The sequence below is a fragment of the Dryobates pubescens genome, chromosome 4, assembly GCF_014839835.1.
Source record: "Dryobates pubescens isolate bDryPub1 chromosome 4, bDryPub1.pri, whole genome shotgun sequence".
Lineage (NCBI taxonomy): Eukaryota > Metazoa > Chordata > Aves > Piciformes > Picidae > Dryobates > Dryobates pubescens.
Genome location: NC_071615.1, coordinates 21,317,213 through 21,339,036, shown reverse-complemented (window position 1 = coordinate 21,339,036; position 21,824 = coordinate 21,317,213). Strand labels below are relative to the sequence as shown.

Sequence of the window (21,824 nt, the reverse complement as noted above, 5' to 3'; positions counted from 1 at the left end):
GAGGGCATGAGAACAGCAGAGGTGGTCCAAGGTAGAAGGCCACCTATCTCAGGTGCAGGGCCAGTGTATATCTATATCCTGCAGGAAACAGCAACAGTTCTACCTGGGCACTCAGACAAAGGCATCACCTTATTATTTAAAGAAGTCTTTCCTTTAGGCATTAAAAAACCCACCAAAATTCCTGTTTTTTCCTGAAACCTGCACTGTCCATGTCTACTTCAGACAAGAAGGCTGATCCTTTTTTTTCCTTCTGGTCATTGTTACAACACTACCCAAGTGGTTATTACACTTACAAATACACTTTCATCTTGCATACTTGGAATCTTAAAGAAAACCCAACCCTGAATGTCACTCATTTTTTATACTACTTCTTGGTAGTATTAAATGAAATCACTGCAAGGCACAGAAAAAGATGTAGATTGCAGCTCTTCCCACCTCCCACCACAGTGGGAGAGGACTAATGTTTATGACCTGATGCATCTCCTTAAGAGCATACCAAGCATAAAGCAACTCAGTCCTCACAGCACGTCAAGCAGAGAGGAGAAACAGAAGGTAGAAATGAACCACCACCAATACAAGGAGCAGCAAATGCTCTGGGTGAGGACAATCAGCAGTTATTGGCAGGTGTTTCTGGAAGAGAACATGCCCAGCTTTGTGACAGGACAGATGAGAGAGGCCAGACAATTTTAAGTCACCTCATGCTGACTCATGGCCACCAGCAGAACACAGGATCTAAGCCAAATGCTGGGATCCCTGCTGCTGCTTCTCTGTGGCCCTGCCGATGACTGTATTGCTGTACAGACACACACAGGACTGCACCTGCAGGTCCCGCTCTGCACACGCAGGTCCAGCTCTGCACACAGGAATTACAACCCTGCAAAGGCCGACAAGGGGAAGAGAAACTTTCTTCCCAAATACTTGAGCCATTCATTTCTCAGGAATTAGCATGTGGAGAATGAGGCACAGAATGTGTCTTGATTTTGAAGGGCTTCTCCCTGCTGTGCTCTCTCCTGCGGAGATGAGCCAGCCCTGACGACATTCCTTCCTTTGCACAAACTCCAGAGCTTCCTTTATACAACCCCCAGACTGACATGGCCCTAAGGAATGCAGCTTCCTACTCCTTTCCACAATCGTTCTGAAGTGCTATCTGTCAGCTGTGAAAACACACCCAGCTTGGGCAGCCCTTCCTCACCTGCTCTCCCAGGGCTCCTGCATCTTCTCTAGACAGAAGTTCACTCAGATCAGCTGTGCACAGCCAGTGGGTTTTGTGGCTCAACCAAACTAAATCTGTAATTCCCAAAGTATTTTGCTTTCCTCTACTGGGGATAATAATGATTTAACATTGAATTGGGGTTCTGGAAACAGCCCAGAATTGCCCAAACCATTCACTTCTGTAAGAAGAATGAATCACCAGCAACACACCAGAACAAATGAGTATTGTCCATGCCAAACTGCACACAACTCAAATCTGCACATTTTGACAATGATCTACCCTGGCATCCTGATGCAAATGAGCACTAAACAGCTGCTTCTGAAGATCCATGTTGGTGCTTCAGCTGAGTAACACCGTGCATGTTCCACACCAACCTTTCCAGCTCACTGCTACACTGCCTGCAAGCCACAGCAGCATGTTCACTCTAAGTATTTTCATTTATTTCCCCTCTTCTTTCCCTGTGAACACTCATATCAGACTTTCTGGCCTTTGACTATTTGCAACAGTTTAGAGCCTGGAACTGACTTAAGAATATGTTTGGGAGAAGGACCAGCACAGGGATATTCACACAGGAGCAACCATGGATCCACACCTGCCAACTAATGTCCTCTCCAATTGGAGTGAGTGACCTAGGGAACCACTTCCATGGCATTAAGAGCAAGGCATAGGAAACAAGAAAGAGTCTGCTTACTTTTAACTGAGTTAAATTGGGAGTCAAGTAGAAGTGGCTGGTGTCTTTTCAGTGGTGCCCTGTGACAGGACACAAACAGAGAGCACTGGAACAGGCTGCCCAGAGAGATTGTGGAGTCTCCTTCTCTAGAGACTTTCAGAATCCACCTGGATGTGGTCCTTGTGGCCTGCCCTGGATGATCCTGCTCTGGCAGAGGGCTTGGACTGGATGATCTCCAGAGGTCCCTTCCAATTCCTACCATTCTGTGGGTCTATGATTCCATGATTCTAATGCAAACGTGCCCAGATGTCACCCAGAGTAACACAAATGCAAGTAAAACAATAGTGCAGTTCTGTGAGGCTTTCTTCTGTGGGCTGTAATTTTTAAGAGCAGTACTTAGAAGTGAGTTGATATGCATTAGCAAGCCAGCAGCTGCCACCAGGTGACCAAGAAAGCCGCCCACAAGTGCATGTAATCACTGGAGCAGAACACTTGTGCTTGTACATACCATCAGCATTTCATTGACTAAAAGCACACAAATGTATAAGCTCCACCTGAGCAGGGAATCCATGACAAGAACAGAAGTCATTCTTGCCCTGTATTTGCATCTAACAACTGCAGAGCTGATGAGCTGCAGTTACATTGGTGGTGTTGAATGAGCAATGTTGGTGTTTGATCCTGTGGCATGCAAACTGATTTTAAAGCACTGATAGGAAGGAAACATGAACTGAAAAACATGTAGCAGAAGAGCTAGGCACTGTGCAGGCTTACATGTGGCTGGGGGGCCTGGAGTCCTTCACCCTTCTTCAGTTCTCTGGTGAGTTCATGAGAACCTGCACATTTTTCCTCTCCATTTTTTTTCTCCACTCCCATCAAGCTGCTGTTACATTTATTCAGTTCTCTGTACAGGCCCACAGCAGTTCAAGCTGCCCTTTGGTAGCCCTTCAGAAATCTCCAAAACAAACACATTCAGATCAGCTCTCTGCAGCATGAATATTTCATCCTAGACCCATCAAACTCAGCACCAAAATTCTAGCAGCTTTCATTGGCATTGAATGGAACCAGTCTGAATGCAATGGAAATTTTCTGCTCACTCCAGGAAGGCAGGGTTCTGAGAGAGCTGCCCACAGAGAGCATTGCTGCAATGTGAGGTTTCTCACCTTCAGGCTCACTCAGAACCCAAGGACCTGCTAGTGTTCACCCAGCACTTTTAGCATGCCTTAATTACAATCCACAACAGGGGTGACTCCTGCTCTGACATGGGCCTGATTTGTCCAGCCTTAAGAGGAGAAGGATTAGGGAGACCTTGACCCTGTCTGCAGCTGCCTAATGGAAGGCTGTGGAGAAGACTCCTCAGTGTTATGAGCTTCTTCAGTTACACAGTGGGCAGGGGAGGGCAATAACCACAAGCTGAAAGTTTGGAAAATTCCATTACAAAACCAAAAATTACTGTCAGAGTGACCAAACACTGGCCCAGAGAGGTTGTGGGATTGAACCTGTTTTGAGCAGAAGTTTGAAGTAGAAACCTCCAGAAGTTCCTTCCAGCCCTGGTGGTTCTCTGCAGCTTCACTGCAGAGTGAAGAACAACATAGACTTATAGAATCAATAAGGTTGGAAAAGACCTCAAAGATCATCAAGTCCAACCTGTCACCCAAGACCTCATGACTACTAAACCCTGCCATGAACCCTCCCACCAGAGATTTAGAAACTCCTTCAGATTTCTCCAACTGGAGTCATGTTTGTTTGATCAGAAAAAGGAAGCCAGCAGGGAAGCCAGAAAGGGGAGAAAAATTCCTGAAGTAAGAAGATAATTTCTTCAGACCAAGAAGGAAGACTGAAAAACTGTGCACAGGTTTTCATATATGGAAGAGGAGTTTCTCACTTCACATCTCACCACCAATGAACCATTCTTGCCACTGCCTCTGGGAAAATTCATGCTGATGAAGCTAGAAATTGCACCCAGCCTAGGGAATCTTCCAATATTTACATAAAACATCACACATGCCCCCCGCATGCCCCTGGCACTGCCTCAGCAGTGCTCAGCACTTCAGCTCTCAGTGTAAAGCTCAGGAGCACTCTCATTTGTCTGCAGTTCTGCCCCAGGTAACATGTAGAAGGAAGTGCTGTGCTCACAGACTGGGGATTGAGGCACTACAGATGTACTCTTGCCAGGGGCATCTGAAATTCTGCAAGCTACTTAGCCTTGCAGAAGTGTCTGATCCTTTCTTTTTTCCCTTACTTGAAATCCTAATCATCCCAAAGGTGACTAATCAATCCTGCAGCAACCAATTGATTTCACAGATTGTTCTTTTGGGTGATGAACAAGCAAGTGATGATGAAACCTGCAGGCGAAAAAATCATCCTTGAAAACTTTCCCCCATCCCAAGCTGAAAACCAGAACAGCAGGCAGAGTTGATATGGAACAATTTCCAAGTTTCTTCTGAGAAAGAAGTCAACAAATGCTGCTTCTGATTCAGCAAAGGCAGTGTCTGGGCTGTCTGAGATGGAGAGTGCTGCTCGGCAGTTACCTCTCCGAGTTGAAGCCAATATGGAGCTATTGTGTGCCCTCTCCTCTTCATATTTTCATTGGCCAGAAGTCTCCTTCCCATCTGGCAGATTTTAGGAGAGCTAAGTAGGCTTCCTGACACCCTCCTCAGGCCACGCTGGCTTGCAGAGTTATTGCTCAGGCAGCTGCATCTTTCAGAGTCTGCAATGGAGAGTTAGCAGCACAGCATCTGTGCAGGCATTTGATATTGAGGGGATTTCAAAGAGCAATGGCTTGGATGCTTTGCTTAGAGCTGTGTTAGTTTAGTCACACAAATACACATTTGTTACTTCCAGCCACAAAGCAGAACAGATGTGAAAAATGCATAGGTCTTGGTGTGAATAAAGGACCCCTGTAAGAGTCTAGCAGACAGCCACTGGTGGTGTTTTATTTACCTTCTGCCAACCACACCTTTCTTTCTGAGAGAACACACATCTTGTCTGAAAAGCAATCACAGGTCGAGCAGTTGCTTTGAGGTATGCATTGTACCCACACATAACATCCATAAGGAGCGGCAGATTACTACACAGAGACACTGTGAACAAGACCAGATTGTTGGATAGGTCCCATCTGACACAGGAGAAAGGGTCACACACTATGTGCAATCACAAAAGTTCCAATTGTGAGGACTTGGGGAAGGGACAGCACTTCAGAGAGATTTGTTCCTTTTCATTCTTGCCTCTGTTTTTTGGGTTGTTTTGGGGGTTTTGTGAAAAGCAGGAGGGTTGAGCAGCCAGCCATGTAGAGGGCTGCTCTGGCTGCACAACAGCCTACAGTCACAACTTCTGTGGTGCCAGGACGGGTCACAGACACTCAGCCATGGTCAGGAAGGACACTGTCCTTGAAATGGAATTATATACTTCAGTGAAGAAACAGCCTTCATTATCTGACCAACACAGAGCAGTTTAAACAATGTTATTGACACATGGACTTTTTGATCTGGCATGCAGCAGAGGATCAAAATAGGTCACCCTACTAATCCTCTTCCCTTCAACCAGTGCAGCACCTACCAGAAAATGTGCTTCTTTCTACCTCATTCTCACTCTTTGCCTCAGAACAGTCATTTCTGGTTCCTTCCCTGTGACAGAACTGGGATGCTGCAGTTGCATGTAAGCATGAAGCCATTCAACCCAATCATAACTCCTGTGTACAATACTGCTGCTCTCCTGCACAGGTTGAAGCTGGCAAGCTCAGAGGAAAAATGCCTCTTAGAGTAAGGTTCAGAGTTTAGATTACAGGTGAGGTCCACATGTAGTCTTCTGTAATCTAGCCCAGGTCTCAAATCAGTGAAACACTGACAGGACATCTATGCTTGCTTGCTTGTTCCCTTTATTGAAAGGTTCACCCTGAAAAATATCTCTGAACACATGACCAGTTTGTCACCTTCACAATGTTCTTCTTGTCATACTGCAAAGAGGTGACAGCTAGGAGTAATGTAATGCTGTAGAGGATAAAAGACTGAAAGGAAAAGTCAAACCCAGGTTAACAGGTTGCCTTTGTTTGCTCTTTAGGGTGGGAATTACACCTGCTTTCATATTTGTATCAACCCAGTGAAGATATTCTACGCTTAAGTCTACCTTTAAGGCATGACAGCAGATAATACATGGGGTTTAGAACCTGGAAATCAACTCATTGCATTATGTATTGGCTGACTAACTTGGGATTCCTACAGAAGATACAAGGTGAACACTCATATTTGTACTGCACAAGATAATCACCAGAAAGAGAGAAAATTCATGTTTGGTATTCCACAGTCTCACTTCCACTGAAGCTCAAGAGCAGCACAGATCTGAGCTGGCTCTGTTTACCCTGCAAAAGAGCATTAAAGCCCATCTCATGATCCCTGAGAGACAAATCCAGCAGGAAGAAACACATTTTACACATCAGAGATGTCACGAGTCTGAAGCAAGCAAGAACTGAATGTTTCTATCCACCACAGCAAAACAGCTCATCATCTCTGGTGAGGTGGGTCACTGGGACCTTTGGAGACCCATGGCTGGAATCCCTGTTGGGTGGTGGGGGCATCATGGACATTACACCTGTGTTGCACAGGAGATCAGAAACCAGAACTCAAAGGCACAGCAAATGCACCATTTGCCACAGCAAATACTTTTCTTCCTCCCTTCCATCCCGTATTAGTATTCCAATACAAAAGTCCTCAGTGTTTGCAGGCAATGCTGGTGCCACAGACAACATACCAGTCAAAACCAGTACAGATGTGCCTCAGAAAAGAAGCACAACCAGCTGCAAAGAGCAGAGAGTCAGACTGGTTTCACCAGCTGCATCTAGTATTGCTCTAAAATTACAGCACAAACTAGAAGCAGAGAGCAGCCAAACTGTAAGAGGGAAGAGTTGATTTGTGAGTTTCACTCTCGTCTAGCTCTTGGTAACCCTTCCTTGACCAATGTGAGCTTCTCAACAACTGCACAAAGCACCTCTGCAGCAGTTTTATAGCACACAAATCTGACTGGCTCAGTTTGGCTCCCCAAGCCAAACTCTGTCAACACAGAGATGTGGATAGGTCATGGAGAGACACACTTCAAGGGCTCTGCTTTTTGCCATTTAGCTGAGTTCACCTTCCTATGAAAACGGAGTCAAAGGAGCCTGGTACTTTGTTAACCAGCTACTATGATTTCCATTCTACTGAGCCAACCTATCCAGTCCCCTGGCACTCTCAGCCATTCCTCTGGCCACAGTGTTACCAAGACCAGGTAGCTGAAAGGGCCTTTCTTCTGCTTAGCTGCTCAGCTATGATCAGAGCCCTTTCTTTAGCCACCATTCTCCCCTGAGCAGATGTTAGCTTCACAGCTGGGTATGTGACAATGTCTGAGGTATTTTCACACTGTTGATGTGCCTGACATTTCTTTGGGCAGCACAAGTGCATTCATGTGAAGGAAGTTTTTCTGGTCCTCAGGATCAGAGAGTTTTCCTTTTCTTTTCAGGACTCTACATCTTCATTAGGAAATAAAAAAGAGTCCTAGGCCAAAACTTCATCCATTAATCAGCAGCAATGAACACAAAGACTGAAAGTTTATCCAAATCCCTGACTATGTGAAGAAAAGCACCAGGAGCTTCAGGCACACAGAGTGCTGAGATCTGCATCGTGCAGCACTTTGCCAAAGAAAATTCTCAGTCTGTGGCTCGCAGGGACTGAAAATGTGGCCATGTCCATGCTTAGGGAATACCAGCCTCTAAGTGATGCCTTCCAGGCACTACCATTGGAAAGCAGACAAGGGCTGAACTGCTTCACAGTGTGTGCACATGAAATGCAAAGGGTTTCCCCCTTTTCTGACAAGGCAAGCATAATGATTGTCAGCACAAAGTGAAACACAGAGAGAAGCACTGAAGAGCGAATACCACAGCTATAGAAAGAACACTACCTTAGGGTTTTGCCACTTCTCGCAACACTGAAAGAAGAACTGGACACTGACTTTAGCAAACTATTTCCTGATGGAGAGTAAATTTATATTGCTAGCAACTCTGAATACAGGAGTGCAAATCATTGAACTTGATCTTCATTTACTCTTGGAAATGGTGCCATGTGTTCTTGACAGCTGGCAGCAGTAATGTTGCTTTGCACTCTTAGTACATCACTGGCTTGCCAAAAATTCTCCAGAAGTGTCTGTCCGGAAACTACTGCAGCTACAGAAGCCACGAAGTGGAAGGAGATCAACGCTAGATGGCAACGTGCCTCTGCAAAACATTGCTGAGGTGCCGGCAGAGAGCGACAAACATTTCCAAAGACAACTAGCTCTTCCAAAGATGTCCAAAGATAACTAGCTCTTGGCTCTTCTGTAGGTGTAGGAATACAGTTTGTACTAGTTTCATGTTAAAATAAACTTTCCTTCCATTCTGCTGCACCTTTCTCACTGCTTGCTTTATTCAACACTCTTGCTCTAGAGATGGCTACACCCTGCATGAATTACTCACTGAGTGTGCATGGAAAACATGAGGAGCTACAGGAGTATTAACCAAATCCAGCACACTTGGTGAGATATGAATCAAAAGAAAGCTGCTGTTGTGGGCTACCACCTTGCATCTACTGAAATCAATCAGAACATGAATTTTATCATATATCAGACTCAGAATTCCTTGGAGCAGAACTTTTTTTCCTCTCTCTGCAGCATTACTCTTGGTTGTCCATTTCATGCTCATGCTGAAGCATGCAGCTTCTCCTCCAGCCCAAGTAATGCAGGTAGAGTAGTCTGGGCTACCCACAGTGCTTTGGCTGGCTGACCTGTGTTCAGTTCTGAGCTCCCTGCAAAGCCCAACACATTTTAAATCAACTCCTAAACCCACATTTTGCAAACTCAACCCCACACCAGAATCATCAGCTAAGCTGATTATGAATGAGCAGTGTTTGAGGGTACCATTAACCTGCCTCAGAAGTGTCAGCAGCTCGTAAAGGCCTCAGCCACATCTCTGCATGACCTTACACCCATCTTCCTTCTACTGGCACTGCTTTTGGCCTGAACATGAGCCTTGAAGCTGTTACAACTGCCACACATGGCTTATTATCCCTCCCACCAACTAAACAAGGTACAGACCCCAAACAAACAGGGCAACTGCTGGTACCATTTGGTCCATCATTTTAACTACTGCCCTCCAGATACTTTGCCCCATACTTCTGCCAAAGACCATTTTACAACTCTTGCACTTTTTAGGGCTGTGTCTGTGAAGACAAACATGGACAGGATTATAGCAGGTAAGAAACAGGATGTCTGGTCAGAGTACTTTGTAGAGGCAGATAAAAACCTAACTGAACAAGCTCAGTACCACTTCTAAATTAAGTGGAAGTCTGTGAAACACCTCAGTTTCTATCACCTTGATATATAATATTTAATTTAGTTCCATTTAATGTGAGAGAAACTGGATATATGACCTAAAGCAAACATGGACAGCTTGCTTCCAACAACCATACTGACAGTCAATGAAAATGTCACTGACAGAAGCCACCATGGAAATGCCAATGAGAGCTCTGAGGTAACAGCACCACAGTGCCTGGTGAGTATCAGCAGTGCAGGGCCATGGGGACACAGCTTCTACTGCGAGAGCAGTGACAGCTTTGTTCAGAAACGTTTGAGGCAATATTTGAACTAATCACTAGCCTCTCAAGAAAACACTTGATCAGAAAAGGCTTGAAATGTGCCACAGAAGTGTGCTCACATCCCAGCACAAAAGGAATGAACCAACCAAAAAATCCAGAGAGACTGAAGGGTGTTAACAGCAAGGGGAAAGGGGAGAGGAGGAGGATAGCTTTTCAGCAAACAGCTAATATACTAATGCTTTACTCCTAATTCCTGATTAGAGTGCCAAACCCTAAACTACCTACATGGGTAGGTGATGCTCATTGCCAGTGAGATCCAATATTTATGAGAGATGAAACAGCTTGCTTTATTCCAATAGAAATAAAAAAAGTGATGAAAAGAACATCTCTTCCCTCCTGCATATCTGCATTTCAAATCTTGCAGCACTGTGCTAGGGCATGATCAGAAATCACTCCAGCAGAGCAGAACAATTGCTTTAATCATAGTTATTGTAGCCTACCTCAAAGTTAAATATAATTATTAGAATTTAAAGAAAGCAGCAGCCCAAAGCCCTCAGGTGTCCTAAGGTGCACACAGACAATTGCACACAGGGAGGCTGCTGTTTGGACTCATGTCAGCACATGGAAGAAGCACTTTCTACCCAAGCTGGACAGCTGTGCTGCTGGCTGGTTGGAAGGAGACATCCTCTTCCTCCAGTGCAAGAAACCTCTCACCTCCCTTTGTCACAACAGCATCATTCTGTGAAGTCTAAATGACCAGCCAGTGTTAATGGTCACCAACAGGGAAAGCCACAGTCTTCCTACACCTGCTGCCTTCTTCCCCCACCATTCTGGAGTCTTCTCCTAACATGCTTACCAGTGTATCTTCAACTGGTTCTAAACCTCCTCCACTGTTAATGAAGAGGTAGCACCTCAAACTCTACATCCAGCCCTATGCTGTGTTTACATCCCCAGCAGAGTTAACCCTACACTTAAAAGCTGGAGTAGGGGGGAAGCATCACAGCATGGGAAGGATTCTTCACACAGCAGTTTCAGGGTAGAGGACCAAACATTGTCATTTTTGTCACTGAGCTTTTAAATACAGTCAGAGCACTTAAGCTGTGAGCCTACTTTAAAGCACTGTTTATTAAAGGGCTGCTTCATTTATTTGATTCACTCATTAACTGAAATTAATATTTATTAATTAAATGACTATGAATGAAAACTTACATTCCCTAAGCAATGTCAAAGCTCCAGCAGCATTTCTTTGCACACTGGCTTCTCAGATGCCTCCATAGAGGACACAATACAAAACCACACTTTAACTTGCTTAATGTTTAATGACCCCAGAACTATGTCATTGAGTTTATGGCTGAGATAAAGGCAGATGCTCTACACCTCAGGTATTCTCCTTTGCACTTCCAGGGCAGTGAGAGAGGTTCATTTATTGTTTTTATCATCATCTCCTCCCCTTCCACTGTCAGCAGCTGTTTTATCACATGCTGTAGGCACATCAAAACATCAGTTCACTTGCCTGTGAAAGCAGCTATAGTTTTCACACCTCTCACCACCTGCAACATGGGATTTCTGCAGGTACGAAACAGTTGCTAAGAGAGTTCCAGCCTCAGGAAACATGGCACACGCTGTCACCTTCAGCAGGAACAGAGTTAGTCACCCTGGTGTACTTTAAAATCACCCCAGCCACTTACATGTCTCTCCCCACAGAATTAGCAGCACTGAGATCAGATCAAGGGAACCAAGTAGCACTTTTTACACTCTGATTTTGTCATATCCAAAGGAAGAGTAATTTCATCTTCCTTTTTAAAGGAATCTCACAGAAAGTATGAGGTAATGGGTGCTTGAAAAGCATCAAACCTTTCCACTCCTGCTGGAGATCTGCTGTCCTTGCTAGACCTGTCCACAGTATCTGAAGACCCTGACTGGAGCCTTGTGATTCTGAGACCTTGCCTGTTTTCTCTCAGTGATACCAGCTGGTCTAATTACAAACCTTGCCTTGCAGAGCAATGTGTTTTAGGAGTGGCATCTGATGTCATGTGCTCCAGAAACAGCAAAACACGTCTCTTCAAAGAGATTTTTGAAGCATGACAGCCAGTAGAAGCAGGAAAATGTACAGAGTGTGAGTAGTTTTAAACAGTTGACCCATGTCTCCCCCAGACCTCTCATTTCACAGAGGGGGAAGCTGGGCAGCTGAAAGGAGCTGGAGTTCCCCATTTGTGGCAAACCTAGGTTATAAAGCTAGGAAATACCAGGAGTGAGCAGTGTGAGTGTCTGTTTGGGAGAGGAGGTTTGCACATGTGGTGCAAGACAAACTGTGTAGGCTCAGACAGCCTGTGATGATAGAAGCCAGGTTAACTAGGCCATGGAGCAATGTTTCTCACCCCAGGGTGAGGAGAGCGTGACGATGGAAGATACGGAGATGTGTCTGCCTGTTCATGCTCACAGCCTGGCACAGAGCCAGGAGCTGCTTCTGACACTCTCCCAGTCCAGAATACCTGGCCAGTGCCACCATCACTAGCAAACTCAGCAAGCAGGTGCCACACCTCACTCACATCCGGGGGAGCAGGTTTCTGCAAACAAGCCCTGAAGTCAGGAATACAGGTTACACATTTTTTCCCAACCATCTTTCCTACATAGCTTGAGACCACCCATGTCTTTCTGCCCAGAACAAATGTCCATCAGGTACTGGTAAGGCCTTGCCTGTGACTGTAATTCAGAAAGACTTTCCTACTTCCTGCAACAGGGAGAATAAATTCCTAAAAAGATCAGGGAGCTACTGTGAAGCTTTACAGGCTAATTGTCTCTTCAGAACTCTCAAGCTCTTTTTAAAGCTCTGTGACCGTTTGAGGCTGTCCCTTTCTTAAAGGCATAGCCTCAACTCTGGGACTATGTAGACAGAGCTGTACTACTGGGAAAAGGACAAAAACACATTAGAGAAACATTAAGAATATTTTGGTGTCAAACTTTGTTCTACCTCTTATTTAATATTTAACACTAAGAGCTTCAAACAAGAATAAACTCAGTTTAGCTGATATAATTGGAGTAACAAAGTCTTGTCATCCCATGTAACCCTTAACCTTCATATGTCTTGAATTAATGAAAGACAACACTGAGTTCTAGAATGTTCACAAGTGCCCACAATGCAGCCGAATGGAGCTGTGGTAAGTGTCCTGCACACAGCTGAGCAGGTACAAAGGCTGCTACCCGGAAATGTGCTGCCAAAAGGTGAGTATGTTTAAAGGAGGACTGAACCCCATGAGTGACATCACCCCTGGGGAAGCCAAGCACAAAGCAGGTCAGCAGGGCTCATGTCAATCTTCTTTCAAGGGACAAACTTCATCCTGTGAAAATGAATCCTTTAACTTTGAGCTGCTGCAGCCATGGCTGCTCTGAACACTCAAGGGTTCTTGGGTAAGCAGTCATCAGTGTGACTCGTGGAGTCCTGAAGATGGGTATCCTTGAAGACTGCATTCCCAGATTCTTTGTCAGCTTGTTCTAACTAGTGCAGCCAATAAGAACAATGCTGCAAGGGTGCACTGAACTGCAGAACAAGCAGTATCTTGCCTAACTGGTGTTTTGCAACTTTCTTTTCAGTTGCTACCCTTACCTTTCCCACACTGCCCAAAATACAAGGAACTTCTGAGAGAAACCTTTGCAACAAGGGATTCCCAAAGGCGAAGGTAGTTTTAGTTTTAGGCTGTACCTTGAAATTTTTCCACAGATCTTGAACAGAAAATGGTAGAATGTAAATAAATTGCCATTGGGTTTAAAAGGGAAAACAATGATAAATTCTAAATAATCCCATTCTACAGACTACTAACAAAGTTGGTTTGTATAAACTAACTTTCTTTTTGGCTTCCTCACTCTGGCAGATACTAACTTCTGGCTTCTGCTGGCTTTGCTGACCTTGAATGCATTCTTCTTGTGGTTAAGTAACTAACAGCAACTCTCTGCTCTTTCTCTTGTCTGGTGTAGAAGGGGTTGGGGAAGGGAGCAGGGAGTGGGGAAGCTATTAGTAGCCCCCTGGTTTGTCCAGGGTGGTGTCTTGTGCTGTTTAGAAATTGTACATATAGGTAAATATTGTATATTTTGAACATATTCATTGGATTTAATATTTAGATTGTAGTTTTGCTTGTAAATACAACTTCATTTACTTTCTAACTGAGCTGGGTCTGGCAATTTTGTGTTGGGGGGCGGAATTTCAACCCACCACACAGCTCTAGCAGTACAGGGTAAAGGATTTCCAGGTCTGAAAATCTAATTGAAATGTATCACTCTGTCAGGAGGATCTAATGGGGATGTGAACAAAATGGCAGTCAGTATGCTCCTTGCAGATCTCTGACCTTCAGAGGCTGCACACAACGTATCCAAAAACCCAATGACAATATTATGGATCCAGCTACACTGGGCTACTCCCATCAGTTGAAAACTGCAAGTCATAGGAAAGACAAATTGTTGACTGCCCTGCAAAAAACCAACCCAGCTATTTTCTAGGAGAAGAGAGAAACCCAAAAACTCAGATCAAAGCACACCAAGAGCTCTCCCTGCTCACTCCTGACACCCCTGTCTATATAACTTTCTGCCAGCTCAGATCCATCTTCCACCACGAAACTCACAGCTCAGTTCCCCAGACCTTCTGCTGCAGCCTGCAGGCTCTCCTCAAGCCCTGTTCATTCAGGTGCTCTCTCCTGTTTCTTTCTTGTGCCTGTAAGGTGTCATTTCCTTTCTTTCTCCAGCATCAAAGTCTTTGCCACAAGTTTATAATCACTAATCCATTCTGCTGCAGCCTTCTTGCTCACAGGTTTACCAAACTCACCTCTGTTCCTGTAATCTTTAACCACTGGCCTCAGCCACCCAGCTGTGGCTCTGCATCTGCCTGTTATATGCAAGTGGATCACAATTTCCAGTTCTATCAAATTCACACCACACCTCCCTTCTGCTCAGTGGCAACTCAAAGGTCTTTTCCAACCTGGTTATTTCTATTCTATTCTAACAGCAGCATAATTCTGTCTATCACACTTCCTTTAGGAACTTTTTGGGGTTCTGCCAGACTGCCTCACATGTGTGTCCTCTCTGCCCTCGTCTAAACTTCTGCTCCAGGATAAACCACCACCGAGCTTCAGACCTGAGCTCAGGTCAGCAACCTTGTCTGGATGCACAGCCCAAGTCTCTTACCACTAGGCAATGGTTGATTGCTCCAGTGCAAAGCATATCTTGTTTCTAAAAGTGACTATGTACTGCTGAGGCAGTGTGTGATAGAAATTATGTCAAAATGCCCTGTGCTGTACAGGTTTGCTGAAGTTTTTTGTTTGTTTGGTTGGTTTGTTTGTGTTTGGGGAGGGGGGAGGGGGGGGTTTGTTGTTTGCTTTTTTGGTGAGGTTTTGGTTTGGTTTGAGTTTGCATTCCGGACATTTCTGAGGTTTTTAGCAGCTCATACAGGATACCCATTGAAGAAAATTGAATGCTGAAACCATTTGGAAGCCAAATCACCCACCAGCCCTTCCCTGTTGGTGAAGAGGAGGTCAAGCATAGCCTTACCCCTGGTAGGCTCACGCAGCACCTGGGATAAGAAGCTGTCCTCCATACACTCTAAGAACCTCCTAGACTGCCTCCTCTCTGCTGTGTTGAGATCCCAGTAGCATGGATCTCTGTAGTTGTTACTTTTGGCTAGGTGTCATCTGACTTTCAGATAACTTGGCGAATGAAGCACTCACTTGCCTACAGCAGGGTCACAAACAGCAGGCAAGGAGCCAATTCTTTCCTCAAGGCAGAAATCACATTTGTTAAATGGAAAGTGATGCACTGTGACCTGAGCTGGGTTAACCTAACCCAACATTGTTCCACTTATTTAAACAAGGTGGCATTTTCCTTAGGACTGCTTGTTCCAATAACCCTCCTTCTGGTGAGCTCAATCCAACAGCTCACACTCACAGAGGTTACACAGCACTAAAGGAAAGACACCAACCATGTTTAAACAAGGATTCAGGGTTCTGCAAACCAGGCATGTTGGGCATTCCCTCATCAGAGTTCTGACCACTAATATATCCTGGGCTTCATCCCTGGAAGACTAAGGAAAGACTAATCTGTTCCACTCCAGCTTGAGGACAGCGGCAGCATCCAGCAGACCTGGGCATGCATAGCTGTGAACCCATCTCTATGTTCAGTCCCTACATACACACCTCACATTTCACTGCATTTGAATTACAGCTCTAGATAACCCTGCCTGATCTCTGGATCTCCTGTCTCAGAGATCACAGCCCTCAAAATCCTGACATTCAGAGAGGACTTGTTTCCATAACCATCTCAGGATGTATCCCAGTATATAGCTGGAAAAGAAAGAGTCATGAAGTGATTTTTCTGCACAACTGCATTAGCATTTGGCATAAATAATGCCAGCTGCTTTTGCCATAATTATTAGCATTCTGTTGCCTCTTCTTCTTGAACACTGCCCTTCAAATTCATTTTAAGCTTAAACCAGGAATTTTGCAGTTGTCTGAATGCAAACTACCATCATTATTATTAAGGAAAATGGTTGCTTGAGTGAAGCACTCAAGAGTTTGTTCTGACAAGCCCTTTGTGGCAGAACAAACACAGTTAGCAGTAGGAATCGGTAAGAAAATCACTGTGTTCTCTTCCTTCACTGCAGGACATTAAGAATTACACTCTCCCTGCTTGGGCTACTCATGGTGTCAGGAGCAAGCTGACAAAGCTTTTGGAATGGTTACTGCAGGTGGAATTTGGGTTCCACAAACAGACACAGAAATCCTCTTTGCAGGGAGGTAAACTGAATCCTTAACCCATTTAAACCCAAATGTGGAATAGGCAAGAATAAAGGATATTTAATAAAGATCACTACTGGTTCCATAGCAGAACTATGGAAGGTGCCATGATGTGGATATTGGTGATGAGTCCTGGAAGACTCTGACTAGTGGGAAGAGAGAAAGTGAAGGTGAATCGCCACCCATGCTAATGCAGCAGTGTGGAGGAGACACCCTTTGGGTTACACCGGGTGAGAAACCCAGAGCTGAGCAGAATCAAGTGTGAATTTAATGTAAGCCACTAGCATGTTGAGAGTCCTAAAATCAGATCATTAAAACACTTCTAAACTTGATTCTGCTTGGCAAATAGTGCCTCTAACTTTAAAACAGTTGATACATCTTAATCACTCCTTCTCCTCCATTCACCCACTGTCACCTTCTGGGCCTTGGTTTGGTTTCACATGGGTATTGGACAGTCAGGATCTGTGAGCTACAAGGACAAGTCACACAAAAGTGTGGATCAATTCATTGCCTCTTTTGAGCTCCAACTTAGAAAACTCAGCATAAGGTTCAAACCTCTGCTCCTGTTCTACTAACAATTGCTATTAGAAAATGCACCAGCAGCTGAAGACAATGTATGTGTCTAACCCTGCTGGCATGCACAGTTCTCACTTTACGATTTTCATTCGCCCAGATTCTAACCTCCAGCCACTGATTTCATTAATACAGTTTGTCTTACAAGTTTTCAGCAGTTAATTAACAAAATGCAGGCAACCACCAGAGTCCAAAGGATATGCTCTTTCTTTTTCCCCTGGAAATCAGGGAGTCAATGCAGTTGCACAAAACCAAGGGTATCATTCATTACCCTGATCTTCTTGCACTGCTCTGCTAGCACACAGCAGCTGTGAATGCAGAGTGGAGCTGTGGAGGCTGTCAGAGATCCCCCAAACATTTTATGCAGAGGTAAAAGAGGTCTCCTGTTCACAGAACAGATAGCAGCAGAATTAAAAGAGTTTCCCTGTTCATAGAACAGATAGCAGCAGAATTAACCAGGGCATTCCACACAAATCAGCCATAAAGTCAGCTGAATAAATTGGTGCATTTAAAGCCAGATTGTATTAAAAGAGCAACAACTGATACAGACCTTACCACCAGCATCCATTTCATTGCCATCATTTGCCCGTTTTCTTTCAAGTGTTCTTTTAAAAACTCTTGTAAAGCATACCTCAGCTACTAGAAAGCCTTCACACCAGCAAAAATTGGTGACATACTCTGCAGTGAATCTGTTTCTTTTGTGTTCCCTTTCTGCAGCTATTAAATGCAGTGAAAGCCATGAGGGTGTTTCCTTCAGAAACAGGGCTACAAGCAAACTGCAGCACTGAAACCTGCAAGTGCTGAATTTCCCACCTGATGTCATGGCTTGCTGCCTTGTAATACTGTTTGGATGGAGCAGACAACTGGAAAAAACCATGCCTCATGTTTTATTGAACCTCTATCAAAAAGATCATTTAGAAACAAACCTCCTGCTTCCTGTACCTTTTGAAGGTGCAAAAGAAAAGCCAAATGAAGTTAAAGTTAGCTATTTGAGAAGAGCTTACAAAGGCAGCTACTTTTTTGCTTGAACTGCTCTTGCTAAGAAGCTTCCCTTTGTGAACTGCAGCTGGATTGTGAGCAGCCAAAGAGTGTGATGATCTGATCCCAGACACTGTTCATTTCACATGCAAACCCACTAGTTCTTTTTAAAAAGAAGCATTAACAGCTCCTGCTAATTTTAATAAGAGCTGCAAGTGACTTCTCCTATCTTTCCATGCATGTGCACTTGATCCATGCAGCGTTTCAGCCTGTACAGCCATGCAGGCCAGGACTGGCTCAGTGTAACAGAGGGCAAGCATTTACAAGGCCACACAAGTCTTGTTAAGTGAGCAGATGAGATGCTGGACACGCTGTTAAATCATAGCTATTTGCAGTCATTTTCACTAGGCCTTTAATTAAAGGTTTCTTCGGTTTACAGCACGCAGCCACCTTTGCTGCCTTGCAGGTGGCACTCAAGGTCTTCAGCGGGAAGGTGCCTCCATACAGAGCCTGTCATCTGTTTGAGCTGTACCAGGAAAGAGATGGGCAAGTACCTGCAAACTGTGCTGCTAGCATGCTTCTGCTAAAAAGCAGTACTGATACCTCAGACCAATTCAGCTGGATAAACAATGCGCACTGCACGTGGAAAGATGAGAGATTACTTTCAATTATTACAATTGGACTCAAGTTAGTAGGTATTCACAGCAGCAGAGTGACAGCAGTGCAGCCCGACAGCTCTCTCTACACTGCTTCACTAGAGTTGTGGGAGGGTTTGTTCCACCTTTTTTTGGCTCTCTACCACGCAGACAAGCTACAGGTAAATTTGTGTTGATCACCTATTGCTTAAAATGATCTCTTCAGAGTGCTAAGTATACTAATAGCCAGACAAATAACCTGGCTAAAGGCTTGTCCCAAAGGGCACTCACTACCTCATGGAAAGGCTGTGTGGTTCTACTCCCCTAACCCTGTTTTGCCCCTTTTCTGCTTTGAAACAGGTACTACACCATCCAGATGTACTCCTGGAATAACTCCTTGCCAGATGGTCACCCCCTCACTCTCCCTTGCTGCAGATTTCACTGCCCACTGGAGAAATTTCCTCACTTGGGCTCCCCAGTCCCAGTACACCACTGGACCAGAGAATGTAGGACACAAGAGGTAAGTGCTATGGGCACAGGTACCCAAAAGTGCCGTCAGCTTTGTCAACGACCATCTCAGATCCTGCCCTTTGATCACACTCTGACTACACGTGTGTCAGAGCATCTGATGACTAGAAGCCCATAAGTGCCATTTTTTTTGAATGAAATGCAGGAGTGTGAGCTACAAAATTTACTTTACACAACTCTTCTGCATGGATTCACTTCCCAAACACTGAGTTCTTCCAGAAAATGCTTCAGTGAAGATGACTTGTGTCCCCAGGACAGGGAAATAGGGGTCGGGCAGGAGTTGCTACTACAGCTCACACAAGAGAGCAGCAGTATTTGGGGATCATATAAATCACAGCCAAGTTCCTCCACATGATGAAGACCACAGTGTGGAACATAGGAAGCAGAGACAGCTCAGCGTGACTGGGAAGGAAAACAAACATTTCTCTGTGCTCTGCTGGCTCAGGAAGGTTTCAGCAGACTTTTCCTAACTCCAACAAAATGGGAGCACTTTTGTTAACTCTTCTGCTACCCATTGTTGAAGTACTATGAAATGATTTGCCATGTTTTGGGGAGAATGGTGCCACATGCCAACAACAATTCTCTCTTTTTGCCTTACAGTTAGGTGTCCCCTCCATGATCTTCAGTGTGATTAGCCTTAAGAAGCAGCTCCTCCCACACTGTGATATGTCTACAGTCTAATATTTCTCACAAACTTCCATCAGTGTGACCAGCAATGTCTTCATCTCTGTCACAAGAATATATTCCTCAGCACAACAAACCAGAACTATAGAAAGTGATGACATACCCCTCACAAACATTTACTTCACTGAGGGGTACAATCCCAGTGCAATATGAAGCCAGAGCAATTTTTCAAGACCTATCAATTTCAGAAGTACTTCGGCAGAACATGGGGGATGATGGAGCTGGACGCCGGCCTCAACACCTCACTTCACCTATGGAAGTGCATCCTAGCTGAGGCTACTGCTCACTGAACTCCAACAGAAGGTTCACCTACTCCATTACATTATCAGACCATGTCCTCTTCCTTCCTGTATGCCCCAGGGAATGTACTTTGAACATTCTGATGTCTGCTGCACAAAATTAAATTTCAAATGTAATTTCCAAATTAAGCTATTTCTACATTATTTTATTCCCCTCACCCCTACTCAAGACAACCCCACACACACATTTTCTATACTGTTTTTTGTTCTTAGAATTATCCCTGTAGAAACACAGAAAAGAAGACTTCCTTTACACATGGCTTACTCCAAGGGAAAAATCAACATCAATGTCCATTAAGTCTGAACCATCACAGCCAGACCTTGTTGAATGACTATAAATGGAGGATGTTGGTGAATGAGCAACAAAACACTCTGAATTATCTTTTCCTGAGCTGGCTCCACTTGAAAAATCTGTCCCATATTCTTTTGCAGGTTTGAAATACCCTCTCTAAGAGATGTTAGCAAAGGCTCTCTATGAAATGCAGCCGTTTTGTATTTTCAAACACTCCTGAATTGTGCCATCCAGCATCACAAAAAAAACCCAACCAAAAACCAGAGTTCATGTCTAAACGAAAGTGACGACAGGAGTTCTAGAACAAAGAGACTTCTCAGGTCATAGCCACTCAGCCAAGAAATAAAACAAATCAGCCAAGCTTATAAAAACTAATCAGTTACTATCTTCATGGTAAGGGCTTAGAAAAGATGACAAAAACTTCTGAGAGCCAGCAATGATTCCTCGAACCAAAAAGCTTAGGAAGCACCTAACTAAAAATCTATCTAGAGTTAAAAGGTAGGAGATTCACTCTTGATTTCTGAAGCATAGGAAATATTCTTTTAACAGTGTATTTTATTACCTGAGCTCTCAAACAATGGAGGAAGATGATCAGCTTGCATTTGTTTTCAGAAAGACAAAGGATTATGCCTTTATGAAGTGTGGATTACTGTGCCCCACACCCTGCAGAGGCAAAACCACACCAGCAGAGACCACAAAGGACAGTGGGGACACCACAGTGAAGGAAGAAAGACACTGAAGTAAATGCTGAAAATTGGGCATGGAATTGACAAGAGAGATGGGGTAGTCTGCGAGCCCTGGTCCTCCTGCCTTCCTCTCCCATCCCGCAGACACAAGGGATACGTGGCAAGGTCATTCGCACAACTCAAACTGGCACACTTGAGACTTAGTGGGGTTTTGGACACCAGAGAGAGAATTCCTGGTAAATGGTAAAATAGTGCTGTGGAGAGCTCAACAGAGACCCTGGGACTGGTCTGAGTCTGACAGAAATGGGAGGACTCAGACATCATAGAGGATCTCAAGTTTGAACATCTAGAGAATGCTATTTATAGGCCTCTGGAAACTGTAACTCCTTTAATCAGAAAATTCTCCTGAAATCAAGTCTAGAAGTCGCCTTATCCTTATTTTATGGAGAGGAAGTGGGCAGAGGCAAGCTGAATCTTCTCAAAGCCTGTATAAGGCAGCGTCAGAAAAAGTGCTCTTAATCAGTAATGATAAAAATGGGAGCTCCCGGGCTTGTTCATAAGAAATTTCTTAGAGAGCTGAGGCCAGAGAAGAACTTGGCATAAACAGCTCCAAAAGGAGAAGAACAGATGTACTCCAAGGGCAAAGGAGAACAACGCATGCAAGTAACTGCCCAGCAAAGAGCTTAGAGAGCACGGCTGGTCCAAGATTCATTCAGCTCTTCTATCTGAGGGACTGGTAACTCTAACCTAGATGAAGCGTTGCTTGAAAGAATTACTCTGCTTTCACAGTGACAATGGAAAAGAGGAAAGAAAAAGGGAGGGAGGGAGGGAAGAGAAGCTGAATAGAGGACGAGCTGAGCAGTATAAAGAAACAGTATTGCGGGGCTCTTGGCTCTGA

At 44.5% G+C, this 21,824-nt stretch overlaps 1 protein-coding gene across 1 annotated transcript; it reads left to right on the top strand.

Annotated features, from left to right (window-relative positions):
- Window positions 1–9,321: 9,321 nt before the first annotated feature.
- Window positions 9,322–20,386, top strand: LOC104298329 (prostatic acid phosphatase-like). Its single transcript, XM_054161269.1, is given in 10 exon segments — window positions 9,322–9,411; window positions 13,067–13,146; window positions 13,920–13,926; window positions 14,869–14,935; window positions 15,144–15,178; window positions 16,119–16,254; window positions 17,428–17,507; window positions 18,242–18,348; window positions 18,798–18,957; window positions 20,381–20,386. Coding segments are annotated over 10 exon segments (768 nt in total).
- Window positions 20,387–21,824: the final 1,438 nt, after the last annotated feature.